The sequence below is a fragment of the Pseudorca crassidens genome, chromosome 8, assembly GCF_039906515.1.
Source record: "Pseudorca crassidens isolate mPseCra1 chromosome 8, mPseCra1.hap1, whole genome shotgun sequence".
NCBI lineage: Eukaryota > Metazoa > Chordata > Mammalia > Artiodactyla > Delphinidae > Pseudorca > Pseudorca crassidens.
This window is the reverse complement of record NC_090303.1, coordinates 91,355,312-91,372,665: the sequence shown is the minus strand read 5'-3', so window position 1 is coordinate 91,372,665 and position 17,354 is coordinate 91,355,312. Positions and strand designations below refer to the sequence as shown.

General features: G+C 41.9%; 1 protein-coding gene across 3 annotated transcripts in view; it reads left to right on the top strand.

The window, feature by feature from the left end:
* DGKI (diacylglycerol kinase iota) overlaps positions 1–17,354 on the top strand; it is a 450,344-nt gene that overhangs the window by 323,902 nt on the left and 109,088 nt on the right. For all 3 annotated transcript variants that reach the window (XR_010945642.1, XM_067747120.1, XM_067747121.1), the window contains one exon: positions 3,522–3,622. Coding sequence is in view for 2 of the 3 variants with exons in the window: in XM_067747120.1 (XP_067603221.1) it covers positions 3,522–3,622 (101 nt within the window). In the remaining variant the exon portion in view is untranslated. The remainder of the gene's footprint in view (positions 1–3,521; positions 3,623–17,354) is intronic.

Sequence of the window (17,354 nt, the reverse complement as noted above, 5' to 3'; positions counted from 1 at the left end):
CCTGTAAAATACCAAGTGGGAGAAGATCCAGGAGAATCATGACACCAGCCAGGCTAGACGGTTTGCCCCCGGAGGAAGCCCAGCAGCTTGTTAGAAGTATCTAGGGAGTTCCTGCATAGGCCCTAGTCTCCTTCCAATACCTGGCAGCAGCAGATGCTAGTGCTTATTAGGCAGAACCTTACCTGAAAGAACAAACTTCAGAATAATAATTATACCGATAATACCTAATATCGAGCACTTACAATGTGCCAGACATTTTTCTAAGCACATCACCTGTGTTGGCTCACTTAATTCTCATAACATCCCCGTGAGGTGAATACTGTTATTATCCCCACATTTCCTATAGGGAAACTGAAGCACAGTGTCCTGATTAACCAATAACTGGAAGAACTTTACGTCCAATCCAGTCCATCTGACCTAGAGTCTGAGCTCTTAACCACTTTGCTGAGCTGCCTCCTGTACCTACTCTTTATACCAGGGTCCAGAGTAATTCAAAGGGATTACCCATCAGGGACCCTCTGGGTGAATGTCCTCAACCTTCCTGATTGGCCTGATCTGGGCCACCATTTGATAGCAGGCCAAATACCAGGTACCCTAGTCAGAAGGCTGGTTTTAAGCAAGCTGCCACTGGTGGGAAAGTGGGATGTGTTGCAGGTTGTTGGGAGAAGATGGGAGATGAGAGCAGAAGAGTGACTGTGTAGGAAGTGGAAGGAACAGAGCGTCGGCTGGTTAGTGAGAGTCTCCACTCTTTTCCATTCTGGAGATGAAGTGAGATAATATATGAATTCATAGGGGACCTGGAAAGTTCTATAAGATTGGTGGGAGGCTGTGGTTCAGGGGCAGTAGTGTGTGGTGGGAATCAGTGAGTTCAGATGAGAACCTGGACGGCAGACGTGTGTGGACAGACAGCAGACAGTGTTGGATTTTGAGAAAGGTGGTTCACACTGGTGAGCCCACGGGCAGCCCCCTGGAGGAGAGGTGCAGGGACCGGTCTGCAGTCAGTCTCTGAATCCCATTTCCAACTCGGCAGCTGCTGCTGTAGCCAGCTCTGGACTCCAGCTCACTGGAGAGGACCAGAGCTCACTGCCACTAGATCCGCTGTTACCTCAAAAAATGTTTTGGCGGAGCTCTTTCAGCCTCTGCCCTCTCTCTTCTCCTGTTACAGGGTATGATGGGCCACCGCGTTCTATGTTTCCAGCCTCCCTTTTACCTGCTACGCTTGCAGGAGAGTGTTTGCTAATTATAATCTTTGCAGTTCACTGGAGTGAACTTGACATTAAAAAGATCAGGCACCTCTTGGGAGTTCCTTGGCGGTCCGGTGGTTAGGGCTCCGCGCTTCCGCTGCAGGGGACACAGGTTGGATCCCTGGTCGGGGAACTAAGCTTCCACATGCCGTGTGGTGCAGCCGAAAAAAAAAAAAAAAAAAGATCAGGCCCCTCTTAATTTCAAAATCAGCATTTGGTGTGAACGGTGTGTGGTTACTCTGTTAATAACGCTTTCCTATCTACTTACATCTAACACCTAACACTGATATAATCCTTACTTTTACTCTTGCCCTGAGTTACCATTGATTTACTTATTGATGTAACTTTAAAATAATTGTGTTATTTTTCTAAAAATGATGATACTCAGTGTAAAATAATCCCCAAATCCCACCATGTACAGGTAACCATCTCAAACAGCTTACTGAACATTTTCTTCAGATACTTCTCTATAAACTCCTAAATTCCACAATCCCCATGAAGGAGATTATGCCATATGTAATTTTCGATGACTTTTTTTTTCACTTAACAACATATTGTACTCAGACTTTCTTTTAAAGGTAGGCACTCATTTGTAATATTTGCCCCGCGTTCTCCTTGTACCAACAGTTTACTTAGCCAGCCCCCTGTCGATTGTTCATTGACCAAGAGTCTGAGCATCACGTAGGGATCGTCCGACTCTGCTAATCCGGGCTCTATGGCTTTGCTGTCAATCTGTGGGATTCTTGGCATCGTATAATAGAAGGAGCATAAAAGGGATGAATGAAGAGTCCAAGACTCTGCTCCCAGCTCTGTCACTTAGTAGCTCTGTGACCTTAAAATCACTTTACCTTTCTGAATCTCAGGTTCCCTACCTGTAAATGGCGGTGTGGGTACGTGTGATATTAAAGGTCTGTTCTGCTCATTCACAAATGTGCTTTAAACCACATCTCCCATCCCAACGTACGCATGTCAGTTTTATTCACCAGTGCCTGTTAAGTTGGAGTATGTATGGAAGGAGTTGTTACACTTTGCCCTAAAATGAGTTTTTAGACAAGAGAATGAAATTTAAATTATTTCTCCCTCTTCCAGAGCTGCAGCGAAATTGTGTGTGTGAGTGCATGTGTGTCTGAGGTTGGGGTAGAGGTATCCTGCCAATATTTTTTAAGTATCACTCTGTCCTTCCATCCATCCTTCTCCTCTTTCTTCTCTCTCCCGCCCCTTCCTCCTCTCTCGACTTTCCTTCCTTTTTTCTTTTTCTCTTTCTCTCTTTTCCTTCCTTCCTTCCCTTCCTTTCTTTCTTTCTTTTCCTGAAGTGAATTGAGGACTAATGCTATTCTTGCTGCTTCAGTCAATGGGGACATTTACCCCATAATATAAGACAGGAGAAGCAATAAAGACAAATGGGGATTGTGTTATATTAATATATTGAATAAATGTACTCTTCCATAGTGGTGATGATGAAGATCAAATTATTTCCCTCGACTAATGCCCATGATTAAACTATTTGGAAAATATTAGTTAAAAACGTCCAAGCAATCCAGGTAAAAGCCTTCTGAGGGTGAATGGGGTGCTTCAGAAAGTTTGGTACGACCCCCTTCTAATTGTTCACTATCTATCCTGAACCAGTTTGAATTCCTTTAAAATGAATTGAATACTTCCTTCTCTTCCTAAAGAATGCACGTTGTACGTGTTTTAACACTTTTCGTCCATTTTGGGGTCCTCAGTGGCACCATCACGGGCAGCATTCATTGTAATTGGCTTTGACTGAGAAGCGCCCCAGGGAGTTCGAGGTGTGTGGGGCCATTTCATTCTCAGCCCCGTGCTCTCTGGATTCTTGGGTTTGATTTTTATGTTTTCCTGTCTCTTCTGAGAGCCAAGCTGTTATGGGCATATTTGCTAAAGCAGTTCTTTCCAGCTCTACACCACGTCTCAGCACTTCAGATTAGCTGCATCTCATTTATCGTGGAACTGAACACAGAATCTTATTGGAGTTTTTAATAAGTTAGTAAAAAAAAAAAAAAAAAAAAATGAGTGGGCTCCAGAAGCTTTTTCTGCTTATTCCCATGTTCTTACCTCCGTTCCAGAAACTTGAGGTTTGCAGAGAAGTGTTCTCCAGATAATTGCTGTATTCTCATCAAGATCCCATGATTCTGGTTTGAATGTGAACTCTTTCTTCTTCATAAGAAGAGATGATATTGCCTTTAGTCCGTCCAGGTGCATATGACTCCCAGTTCCATTCTCTCCTTGATATCTGACCATGCGGTTCTTGTTTTACAGTCCCCAGTCTGTCCCAGACCGTCTGAGGATCCGGGTGAACAAAATCAGTTTACAAGACTATGAAGGATTCCACTATGACAAAGAGAAGCTCCGGGAAGCTTGTAAGTTGGAAGTGCCTAATGGATATCACGGGATCAGCCTGTTTTCAGCTTCTTGGTCCTCCTTGGTTTGATGGATAGATTCATCTTGTGTCTGAAAGTCATGATTAAAGAAATGAAGGGAAGTGTAGTAACATGGGAACCCCAGGTGATGCTCTGTGGGCTGAAGAAGATGGAACTAGAAAAGGGAGTCAGAACAAACTAATTCTGCTCTTGATGCCACGTAAGGGTCTCTTGGTTTATGAACCATTTTAGTTCCCAGGCTGACCTAAAATGAGAAGAGCAGAATGATGGTGATACAACATGGTATAGTAACATCTAGAAAATTCTTGGGACAGCACACGTCTCTTCCTGGAGGCTGCATTACCAAATACTGTCCTCATTCTTCATGCAGTGTGACAGAGTTATCTGGGAAGACACGTCCTTCACTTCTAGCTGTTATGTGATTGTATGACATCAAAGAAAGGCCCACAGCATAGTAAATGTCAGGGTAAAATGAGTCATTCATGAGGTGACAGTGCTTCTGAAACGTTAAGTTGAGTCAACATACAAATTCCTTTTCAATGTTCGTATTTTCCATATGCTTCTTTAAATATATGTAACTGTTAGTTCACCTTGCTCAATATTCCATATTTATTGGGCATTTTTTACATCCTAGTCACTATTTTAGATCTTTGTCTGTACCATGAAAATATATGAGGTAACTGGGGAACGTCGGCCAGAAGCAGTTAAGACTCTACAGATGTGTTGGATATTAGGGTTCTCGGTTCCTTCTTCATTGTGGGGGCCAGTAGTCAAGTGCAGTAAAGGCAGAGAAGATGAGGGCCAGTGTCCAAGGGCACAGGCAGGGATGCCAACAGAGAGAAGGGAGCGTTGTAGAGAACCAGGGGTTTATGAACGAAAACCCTAACTGGCCCCAAGTGTGGACCTGCCTGAAGGTATAGAAGATGAAAATAGTTAAAACTGGCAGGAGTGGAGTAGGGGGCACATTTCTGAGCTCTGATTCCTGAGCCTGTGATCTGTAGTGGGGTGTACTGGATGGAAGTCCCAAAATCCAGGGACAGTCTCAGGGTGGGGCAGGGACTTTCAGATCTGGAGGTGACAGTGAGCAAGGATCCGCGTCCCCCGTAACTCAGGCACTAAACCTACCAGGGCATCCTGTATGGAATTTCTCTCTCCATCCTTTCACTGCTTCAGCTCCCTCAACCCTCTTCATCCTTTTCCGTAAACGTCAGTATCCTTCAGCTTCTCCCCAGCCTTCTCGCTCCATCCTTCTACTCCTGTTCCCTTTGGTAGGAATGCTTTGAGGTGGAGGAGGAACAATTCCCTGAGCCTCTGCATTTCCCCCTTCTGCCAATGCAGATTATATTTTCTAATGTAAATGAGATTATGCGGGCCAGACTAGCACAAAATCTAATTTAACCGTAAGGTGGTGGACCTATACGCTTGCAATGGGAGACGTAGCTACAGTGTAAATTAAACTGACTTTTAGAGGCTACTAATGATAAAAGAATGGTGTTTTATGTTCTTTTTCTTACAAACTTCTAAACAAATAGCTTACAAGTTTGAAAAATTAAAAAAGAGACTGGATCTCAAGCCAGTAATATTTTGCAGCTTACTGTCAACTCTGAGGAGAGTCAGTTAGGAGTGGGGAAGCTTTTGGCTGAAATGAGATTTGAAGCTTATCTGTGGATTTCAATGACCTCTTCTTATCTTTTCTGGGGCATTATCTGTCCACTATTGCCAGAGGTAATTGTGATTTGAGTTTTTACAAGATGACATTTCCTGGCAAGTACTCTGCTTATCATCTCTTATGTGATAAAACATCTATGTGAGGAAACTTCTTATATCAAATTGGGGGAGGTGACTTGATATAAGTCCAATAAATTCAGCCATGTCTTTTGGGACCCAGAAGAACAAAGAAACTCTCAAAGAGGGAATCAAAGCATTATCTCATTCTAAAGATTTGAGGAAAACAACATATGAATTAGAAGTAAAAGCAGCCAACTCAGTCACTCTATAGTTAATATATGGTGATGATGCTTCTCAACTGTGGTTGCTCAGGAAAGTCTGTCCTTGGGGGTTTATGGACTTATTCACACTCACCCTTTCTTCCCCGGCTCCAAATTGCAAGTGACTACAGATTCATGGGAAGGCCGACAGCTCAAACTGAGTATAAAGGCAAAAACCAGTTCAAATCCCAATGTGCAGTGCGTGCCAAAATAGGTTATTTCTGAAGCATTAATGAAATGAAATAGAGAGAACACATCTAGATAAAAGGGACTCTAGGAATGTGCTCTGACCTGCATCCTGGAAGAACAAAGCGGGTGAATCCTCTTCGGTCATTCATTTATTGTCAACATCCAAGTCCGAACTAGAGCAGGTCCTGCATTACTGGGTTCAAAAAATTAGTTCCCTTTCTTGATGGTACACCAAGTGACTCATCCAGGCAGCACGTGGCTGTTCTCCTTCACCATTTAATAGAATCTTGCTCATGTGTCTGGATCATTATTCACATTAGATTACAAGCTCAGATGTTTGTTGTCCTACAAAGCCCTGCTTCTGTCTGTAAGGCAGGACTCCGTGGTAATTACGGGCGGGCAGCCCTTTTCATCGCCATATTTATTTTGGCAGAGAGAAAGATGACTATAGTATTTTAAATACTTCCTGTCTCCCTTCCATTTAGCCCCAACTCACCTGGCGGCATTTCCTCTAAAATGATAACACAGAGAGGGTTAGTCTTTCTCTCCTTCTGCTCTTATTGGTAAATTTCAGACTTGCTTAAAACGGTTATAGTTTTTTCACTGGATTTATGAATTATTAATCCTCAAGATAATGGTTATGTGGTCCAAGAGAGGAAAGTCTATTCAACTTGAAATAGAACATAAGGAGAAAGTAGCCATAGTAAAAAAAAAATTCTTCAAGTAAATCTATAATAATTATAGCAGAAACTCACTCTCATAATCAGAATGAAGTATATAAATAAGTTCTTAATAAAGCATATAATCGTATAGTCTAGGCAAAGGGTAATCGGTTTTTTAAAATTTCTTATATTTCTAAGTACAAAAGAGTTTCACTGACACATGACATACATGTTTATATTTGGAATGACTTGATACTGGCCAAGATGTAACTCTATCTCCGGTAAACTGGCTAAACTTTACTCTGGTATCAGCTTACTCTGCACTTCTGAGTGGCCTTGATAATTCATTTGAGTCTAGGGCCTAAAGCAGAAAAGTAAAAACCAGTTTGGAACTAATTGAAAACAGATGTAGCCTATAAAGGTGGGGGGCATTGCTAACATCTGTTGTATATCAAGTACAGTGTTCAACAACCCTTTTACATACAGTATCTCAGCACCATGGATATTAATCTGGCCATTTACAATTTAGTGTATCTATATAGTGGATAATATCTCAGTATATTATTATCTGGTTAAGACTAATGATTGTGGCTAATTAGATATTTAGGCAGTTGTCCTAATGGAATTTCCTTGTCTTCTGTTTAATGACTCAGTAGAAGCGCCAGAAACATTTGTGTTTGAATCTCACTTGCAACCTTGACAAAGTAATTTTACTGATGACCAAATCTCTCATCTCTCAAACGAGACTGTAATTGCAGCCTCGTAGGGTGCTGAGGGTTACATGTAATGTTGTATGTGAAAGCCCCGCTGCACAGTCTGGCAACATTAGCAAGCCTTCCCAAAATGGTAGCTGTGATTGTTGGAGCTGCTATTCCAAAAGACACTGCTATGACATTGCCCTTCAATCTGCAAGTCCACAAGCCGGGCTCAGAGCAGCTGCCCTTTTTTTATATATATCTTCTCACCAAACTGCACACACCATTGCCACCCTCCAACTCTCTTTCTCACTTTCAGAAATAGAATTGAAAACACTAGTATATATTAAAGATTACGGAAAGAAAATATGAGTAATCATTTGATTTACTTTTATTGTGTCAGCTAGTACAAGAGACTGCTACGATGGCAAGGAATTTACACCTGTGAAACCCATATTTAGTGATCTGGTCAGATATCCGCAAACTCCCTCTCTTAAGTCCTTATACATTTCTTAAGTGCATCATCTGCTGTCCATCATGGAATATTTAAAAATAAACTTTATTTTGGAAAAATTTTAGATTTGCAAAAAAGTTGCAAGGATACTACTAGGAGTTCCTACGTACCTCTTACCCTTTTTTCTCATTGTTAAACATTTTATACCATAGTACATTTGCCACAGAAACTGATAATGCTTCATTACTGTTAACGAATCCCAGTCTCCTCTGGTCTCTGACAGTTTGTCAGTCTTTCCTCCACCCCCCACCCCCATGACCTTGATTGTCTTGAGGAATACAGGCCAGCGACCTGTACAATAGCCCCTATTATGGCTTCATCTGTTGTTTTACTCATAATTAGACTGGAGTTGTAGGTTCTTAGAAAGAATACTGCAGAGGCGAAGTACCCTTCCCATCCCGTCATATCAGGGGTTACCTGATTCCCACATGACATGCTTGTGATGGTAACCTGATCTCTTCGTTAAGGTTGTATTTGCCCGGCTTCTCCACTGCAAAGTTCCTGTCTTTTTACTTTCCCTGTGCTGTTCTTTGTAAGTGAGTCACCGTGTTTCACTCATCTTCAGAATGGGGGGGTGTGGATCATTGCATTTTCTTTTTATTGTTTTCAGTTTTTATGGATGACTCAATTGCCTTTGATAAACATGCCAAGATGGTGGAGCCATTCACTCATGCATGAATCCATGCTTCCAAAAACTGTACATTTGAATCAGTTGTATGTTGGATATCACCCTAGATGCTAGGCATTGAAAGATGAAACCAGGACATGTAACATTACAGTGTCATTTATTCAATACACATTTATTGAGTGCTTACTCTGAGCAAACAGTGGTGGAAAAAGAAAAGCATAAATAATCCCTGAAAAAGCTCATCAAATGAGCTTTTTCTCATTTGATGAGGATTATGATAGAACTAAGGAAACACTATGTATCTATTTTCTTAGTAAACATTTAAATAACGAAAGGAAGGGATGGAATATATAAGCAAGCATGACAAAAGCCAATCTAACCGCTAATTAGTTGAATGACCTTGGGCAATGCATTTACTGTCTTCAGGCTTCAGTTGCCTTATCTGCTAAATGCAGTGGTTAAACTCTATATTTCCTCAGGGTGTACTATACGGTAATAAACGTTTAGCCCTGTAGAAATGACATAGGACTTAAAAATTTTCCTCCTGACATGTTTACTTAGGAAAGTTTTTAAAGCTCCAACATCATTTATTGTAATGACTGCAAGCATCAGAACGTGTTAAGTGCGTTTTGCTTCCTGAGTTTGCTAAAAACACTGATTTTTTTTCCCCCTATCGATTGCTTCATCTAAAATTGAACCTTTCCCCATCCTAACAAGTTGACAACAGGGCCATTCAGTAGAGATTAGGCCTCCATTTGGTGGAGGTAGGCGGTCCGTTTGAAATCTGTCTGAGGAGTTAAATGATGTCAGTCTGTCCTCTGAAGGGCACTGTCCATTGCTTTGCAAGTGTTTATGTTTATTTCTATTTTCCTGAGTTGACATTTACTCAGAGTTTTGTGTTTAGTTTCCTTTACTGTTCTCCCCTATCTTTTGTCTGTATCTTGTATTTATCCTTAATAAAAATGTAATGCTGATAAATAAAAATAACTGTAGTTAATGCATATTGTACTATTACTGTGAGCTAGCAAATGTCTTAATATTTCTACACATATCATATAATTTAATTCTCCCAACATCTCTGTGTACTAGGTAGCATGGTTATCCCCATTTTATACATAAAGCAACTGAGGCCCAAGAAACTTAAGGAAAATTCTAAGGACCTGACATTCTGAATACTTATTTAATCACTATGCTCCCTATTTCTTCCAAGTAGTAGTTATTTTCTTTTATAAAATATTTTTAATAGCATACTTGTTTTTAAATCTTTCACAATACTATTTCAAATGCTTTTTTGTATTTAAACTGACTTTACCTTAATTTACCAGACTCTGGTTTGTTGGACAATTTTCTGTTTTTGGATCTTTCTCTACCCCCCAAATAAATCTTCTGTTCATAAATCCATGTATTTGTTGACTGCTTACCATATTTCTAGTACTACTTCAGTTGACGGGGATACTGAAAAGTGCCTGCCCTCATACAGCTTATACTCCATTTGGAGAAATAGACAAGTGAATAAGTGATATAGCAGTAAGTGCTATAATGGGAAATAACGCAAGAGTGACAAAGGATCCTATTTTTGATAAGGTGATCAGGGAGAGACTTTCTAAAAAGGTAACATTTAAGCAGAGACCTAAAAGTAAAGGTTGAGTATGCACCTGGATTTCTGAGGGAAGAGTGTCCCTAGGCAGAGAGAGTGGCTAGTGCTAAGGCCCTGTGGTGCAAACATCCCTGGACTATTTAATGCACAATAGGGAAGTTCATGTGGCTGGAACCTGGTTAGTTGGGTGGAGAAGGGTATGGAGTCATTTTGAAGTTGTAGGAAAAGGCTGGCACGTGGAGGGGGCTTGTAGACCATGGAGAGGCTTTAAGTTTTATTCAGAATGTAATGAGAAGTTCCAGGAATTATTTGAAAAGGAGTATAACATGTCTGCATTTATTATGAATAATTCTGGCTGCTGAGTGGAGAACTGACTGCTGGGTTGGGAAAGTAAAAATCAGCGCACCAGATACAAGGCTAACATGATATTCCAAGTGAGATGTGTGCTGGAAGTTGAGGGAGTTAGAGTAGCAGAGTTGGGGAGAAACAGTTGGACTTTGGATCTATTTTGGAGGTAATGCTGGTAGGATCAGATGATGGATTAGCTGCACTGCGTAGGAGGAAAGGGTGATTCAAGGATGCCTCTGAGGTTTTGGGCTCAGCAACTTGGTGCATAGAGTTGGGGCAGATGTAGAGGACCCAGCGGTGACCAAGAAGCACTGAGTGAGCTAGGAAAAAACAAAAAACAGGAGAGCTTGCTGGTTAGAAGCCAAGAGAAGAAGAATATTTTATAAAAGAATAGTGACAACTAGGTCAAATGCTCTGTGAAGGTGGAGGGAGATGCACGCTAAGAACTGGTCATTGGATTTGGATAGAGGGTGGTTATTAGTAACCTCACAAGAGGTTGTAGAGGGAAGAAGGTGAACAGAGTAGGTTCATGTGCAAATGGGACCAAAGGAAGCGATTCCACATAGACTGCCCTTCTGAGATGTTTAACTGGAAAGAAGAGAAATGGAATGGGGGCTGCATGTGGAATCAAGGGAGGTTTGTTGTTGGGTTTTTTTTAATTTGTAAGCTAGTTCAGCTGTGTAGGCTGGTGTGCGCGCCGATGGGACAGTCCACTAGAAAGGGAGAACTTGATTCAGGAGAGAGAGGGCCAGCTGCAGGAGCAATGCCTTTGGATAGGTGGAGATGGGGTCCAGTGCACAGTGGAGGGGTGGGGACAGTCCCTGAGAGTACGGGGAGGGAAGGCAGAGGAGTGGGTACAGAGGCAGGTAGGTTGGGGGATTTGGTACCAGGGAGAAGCAGAAGTTCTATTCTGATTACTTTTATTAGTGACACAAGGAGCAAGCGTTACCAGCTAACAGTAGGGAAGGGAAGTGTATCGGTGTTCAGGGAAAAAGAAAAGGGAAAGTTTGAAATAGCCATTTGAAGAGTGAGACAGTGAGTGGCCTGGGAGGAATTGCTGAGCAGCACGTTAGATCTGGAACCTTGAGCTCCTTGATTTTTTCGTAAGCATGGAGACCCTGACCTGTCAGTTCCTGGGGGTCTTCTTGGCTTATACACGAGTGCATTCCTTGTCTTGCTAACTTCCAAGACTCAGATACCAGGGGAATATTAGGCTGAAGGACAATGATCTTATTTTTAATATAATCCCCTTCATTATCTAATTCTGGTTATGATCCAAAGCCTTGCTTTGTGTACAAGAAAATAAGAAGTGATTCCAGAGCTGTGCTTTATTAGATGCTAATGATGTTAGTTAGGTCTCAGACAAGGAAATAGCCTGAAGTGTTCATACTGTCATTGTATTCTTCTTTCCTTGTTAAAACTTAGCCTTGGGTAATGAGAACCATCAATTGCAGGTATATTCTTAAGTCTTGCCCAAAGGAACATTTTTCCTTTTTGTTGGTTTATCCTGTGTACAACACACACACACACACACACACACACACACACACACACACACACACACACACACAAAATAATGAGTAATTCTCACTGCTTATGTACCAACCTAGTCCGGTTTGTTGTTACCTTCCCAGTTTGCCAGCTCTGGGATATGAACTCAAACGGTTGTTACGTTTCTTTTTGAAGACTTTCTTCTAAGAACTTTGCATAGATTTGATACTTTTTCTTTCTTTATGTTAATGCATGTTTGATGTGGCATTAGCCACTGCAAAGTCACGACACCATGTTTAATAATAAATAATAACACTTAGTGTCCGCCTAGTGCCTCATAGCTTACAGACGGCTGTCGCATGCATTGGCCGCAGGCATCAGCAGAGGGACACTTACAAAGGTGGCTTCACACAGGCTCACGTAGCTGCGACAGGATTTTAGTAAGAATTTACATCTCCTCTCTCCTAATCCAGTACACTTTCTAACCACAACCCTCCTGCTTTGTAAAGACATAGCTGTGCACTTACAGAAATGTGGGGTTTTTTAGCATCTTTATTGGATTATACTCGCTTTACAATGGTTATTAGTTTCTGCTGTACAACAAAGTGAATCAGCTATACGTATACATATATCCCCATATCCCCTCCCTCTTGTGTCTCCCCCCCACCCTCCCTATCCCACCCCTCCAGGTGGTCACAAAGCACCGAGCTGATCTCCCTGTGCTATGCAGCTGCTTCCCACTAGCTAGCTATTTTACATTTGGTAGTGTATATATGTCCATGCTACAGAAATGTGTTTTAAAAAAGAATTTGGGGTCGTAGTTCTTGTGCTTGTTTGTGTTCCCTGGGAAACCCACTCTGAGACTTTTGAGCTTTATGTGTTAGGAGGTTTACTGGAGATTCTCCAGGAGGGAACGGTACGTGTTAGGAGGTTTGCTGGAGATTCTCCAGGAGGGAACGGTGGATGTGGAGAGCGAGGAGTAGCAGTGGGCAGAGGGACAGACTGAGCTGTGAGGCGACTGCAGCAGAGCACTCCCACAGGGACATCTGGATCTGGGATCGCCATTTAGAATTGTCCCAACTGAGGCAAGGGTTATTGGAGATCGTTCAGGCTGTTCCCTGGGAGGAAGTGAACCGTGAGTGCGGTTGCGTCCTTCTGAGAGAGGGGCTCCGCTGTGAGCTGTCCAGAGCCAGCACTTTCAGCGGCTGAGGGAACGAGGGCCTCCATCCCATCATGGATCTGCGGGGGGCACATCTGTGCTGAAAGCACCATCTTGTCTGCGTAACTCGGCACCTGATTCTTGAACTAAAAGGCCAGGATGTAACCACCCACACACCCAAATCTTTGAGTCCATCCATTCCCTTCTTCATGTAACAACTATTTATTGAACACTTATTATGTACAAAGCACTGTTCTAGGTACCAGGAATTAGGCTCATGTATCACTAACCTCCGAGTTTCTCTCTTTGCATCTTTTGGCCTGACCTCCCTGCTATTCCAAATTCAGGGAATTGGAATGTAAGCTAGTTACTTTCTTTAGGTGCCTCAGAATGAGCTGAGGAAAATGGAAACCTAAAATGTTAATGCTGACCTTTTCTTAAAGGTTCTGTCTGCCCTGAACTACTATCAAGCCAAATATGCTCCTTTTGGAATTTGAGTAATTAAAATTGGAAATCTAAACGCAAGGTAATATAAATTTCAGGCTATTTCTAGCCGAACACTGTAGTCAGAGATAACGCCAGATTTTGATCCTCAGCAAGATGGATACTTATTCTATATGTCGATCCAACTTATTGGTAAAGATACTGAACTGAACAGAGCAAAGGACAGAAATATGTGCTGGTCTGAAAATAACCTCTTTGCAGAATAATTTAGAACCACAATTTTATTTGCTAGTTATGTGAATAAAAGCGTCCGGCCTTTCGTAGTTCATACTGGTGGAAAGCACTCTTTCTTAATACTTATTGGGCTTCTCGAATCACTGATCCTCTGCCCCTCTTCTGGAGTCACTGATAAGCAGAATTAAAGCATTCCCTTGGTTATCAGGTGCTAGAATTGTGTTTTCTTTAGACTGCCCTCGTTCACATCTCTACACGGCAGTTGTCTGTATATAATTTGTTTACTCTTTTTGCTTTCACAAAGAGACTTGGGCCCCTATAACAGATTTTAGGACATCTTCTGTTATGATTCTTCACATGTATCCAATCAGCTCAAATTCAGAGCTGCATGACTGAATGTTTCTCCAATATCTGTCGATGACCTTGCCCATTACCTCCATGTGCAGTTGACAGTAAGATGTTAAAATTGTGAAAGAGAATTGAACCAGTGTCTCTAAACATCTTTTTTTTTTTTTTTTTTTTTTGCGGTACGCAGGCCTCTCACTGTCGTGGCCTCTCCCGTTGCGGAGCACAGGCTCCGGACGCGCGGGCTCAGCGGCCATGGCTCACGGGCCCAGTCGCTCCGCGGCATGTGGGATCTTCCCAGACCGGGGCACGAACCCGCATCCCCTGCATTGGCAGGCGGACTCTGAACCACTGCGCCACCAGGGAAGCCCTCTAAACAACATTTTGAGTATAGTATTTAACTAAATTTTGGGTCCGGTCATGAATCTTTTTGCTTTTGGACACAGTATTTCACCTTGACTTTCACATGTATTTGTCTGGCCAACCCATGTAGCCAAGATTTCCATGTCACTGTTAAGTGCTTGTTATCTCCCTTCCAAATACTAGAGCACTGGCAGTAAATTGTCAGTGGTGGCTCTTCCCTGTATCTCGGAATTTTGCGAGTATTACCTTCCTAATGAATGTACCTGGACAAACATTATATTGTTTTCTAATGCCCATTGTCAGGTGCCTTCTAGAACCTTACAGTTAATTGCTTCTATCACATTTAACACTGGGAGTGCACTCCAAGGAATTTTATAAATCATTTTGTTGTTCTAGAATTCCATTGTATGTGACATTAGGAATCCTCATTGTAATGGAGTTCCCTTCATCAAAAATAGAACTTTACATCATTGTTAGTAAACCTTCAGATTAACTTGGAAGATGATGACATTTTCTAGAACTGGTTGACCTGGACCTTTGGTTTCTGTTATTTACTAGAAGATAGTATTGGACCTTTTGCTTTTACTTTTCTTCTTTTATTACTGGTAGTGCATGAACCAAATGTATCCAAAGTAGGAAAAAAGAAAACTCATGCAATGTTAAGCATATTAGCTGTGATCGGGTTGCACTCTCCCTCTGACTCCTTTCATCTTTGTTCAGAACACAGCTTCAATGTGTTTTTTCTGGATTTCTCTTTCTCATTTATGCTTTTCCATTCATCGTGTGCTAGATGCTGATGATTGGAAAGATAAGAAGAAAAGGATCGATTACTCTTAGTTCCTGAGATGATGTGGTCTGGGCCTTGGGGGGATGTCTAGGGAGTTACAGTCTCCCCTTCCCCCCCACCCCGCTTCCTCCACCTGCTCTTCATTCTCCAGGCTTGAGAATATTCTCTCCCCAATTCTGCCTGTAACAATATTCTAACTCTGAAATCCCTTTCAGATATTTTAGGTGTTATCAATTGCCTTTGAGGCATTTGTAAGTGCTTCTTATCAACCATCTTTCCAAGGGCCACTTTTATATCATTTCCATCACCTATCCCTTCCCACCGCCCCCCTCCCGCCTTTTTGGTTTTCCTTCCCTCTCTCCAGCTCAGCAGGCCACTGTCTACTGTGGTGTCAGGCAAGTGTGTGAGAAGGTTGTAACTGCCGTGGCCACTCTGAACATCTGTGAATCACCCTGGTTTCTCTTCCCTCTCACCATCCAGCACCATTATGGAGCTGATTCGTAACATCTCCCACATGTCTATCCCTTATCTTTACTGTCTTCCTCTATTCCAGACTCCAGCATTGCTCATCTCATTTACTTCTATAGCTTCCCAACTCACCTTCCTGCCACTCACCTTGTCTTCCACTAATTTGCCTTCCACATCTCTGCCAATGATTTTTCTAACATGTTGTCAAAGAAAAGTCACATGGACAAGTTAAACAGGCAAGCAAGACTTTATTCAAGACTATTGCAGTCGGGGTCAAGACGGTGGCAATGGGGAAGAGAAAGTGAACTCTGCTGTGACAAAAGGCGGGAGACTTTTCAATCACTGGAGTGAGCAAATGGAAAAGTGCTAGAGGACTTGAGCCATTTGATTAGGCTATCTGTGTTTGCAAATTGTCACTTATTAGCTACCTATAGAGACTAGGAACTGGAGCAGTGTCTTCCGTGAACGATTACATGTCAAAGGGATGGGTTCTGGGTCTTTGGGAAAGATGTCCAGGGTTGTAGAACTGGCAGAAGGCTGGGAGAAGATTTACCTCTCAAAGGGGCAGAGAAAGAATTTATAATTCAGAGTCTTCTAAAGTAAGTACTCTATGAAAAGGGAGAAACCTGTCTAAAGTTTAGTCAAGTTAGGGGCAACATTAAGCCCCCCTAGGTCAATGTAAATCTTGAAACCATTTTCTGCTGCAATCCTTTTAGCATCTGCCAATCTTTCTGAGAATAAAGCCCCAACTCCTTAGCATAAAAAAAAAAACCCACAAGCCTCTGGCCTTGGCCTCACCCCCTTTTACTCTTCACCTACCTCTTTCTCAATCCTGAACATTTGCTTCTTTTCATGCTCTTGGTTTCTTAGAGTCTAAAGATGATCTAAGGCTTAGAGAATTCCCTTTGTCTAGAAAAACTCTTGTGTCTCTTGTCAAATGTCATTGTTTTCTTCACTTGGGAAATAATTCCTTATGAAAGCGGATCCTGCCCTGGGGAATGTGCAGCTCTCCTGAGTCCTAAACACACTTGGTTCATGACCACCAGCCTTCCTCGTACAATGTGTATAATCAGCAGGATGTTTTTATGTCACTCCCCTTTTCACGCTCCCCTGTGACACCTTGAGGGCAGGTACTGTGTCTTCCTTAGTATTATATGCCCAACTCCTGGCACTGGAGTTGTCCCTGGCTCGAGAAAATCCTTAAAATCTGTTTGCTGTGTAATTAAGTGAATGACTTGCTGACCTGAAAAAGTATTTTGGCACAATCCCTTGTATATACAATGCACATTGGCCAACTTAAATGAAAATACACAAGTTGTTATTCAAGATTATTATTAAGTATGTAAGAGGATTAAAAAGAAACATGACTTGTATGTCCCTTGGGTTGCCATCAGAATAAATAGCAGAATTTGACGTGTAGTTTGAAACCCATATTTGTAGAGAGCCTGCTAGTTTCTGGAAAGCACATCTTCAACATATTATCCTCAAATCAAATGCAATGAAAACTACATAGTTACTTTTATCTTATGGGTGACATTTTAAATGAACCATGGAGAGGACTCGGTTCAGCTCAAGTTGTGAAGTTCAAACTCTAGGATCATTTTTAATCACAGGCACCGGGGTGGTGAAACCTTTGACAGATCCAGGCATGGCATGGTGAGATAGAAAGTTCTTAGGGTGTTATGTTTCCTTTCGAATGCTAATATGCCCATTAATTTTTCCTCTTGGTTCCAGGTGAACAGTGGGCAGGTAATAATGACAGGTTGTCACACGATCAACCTGTGGTACCCAGGGGGAGA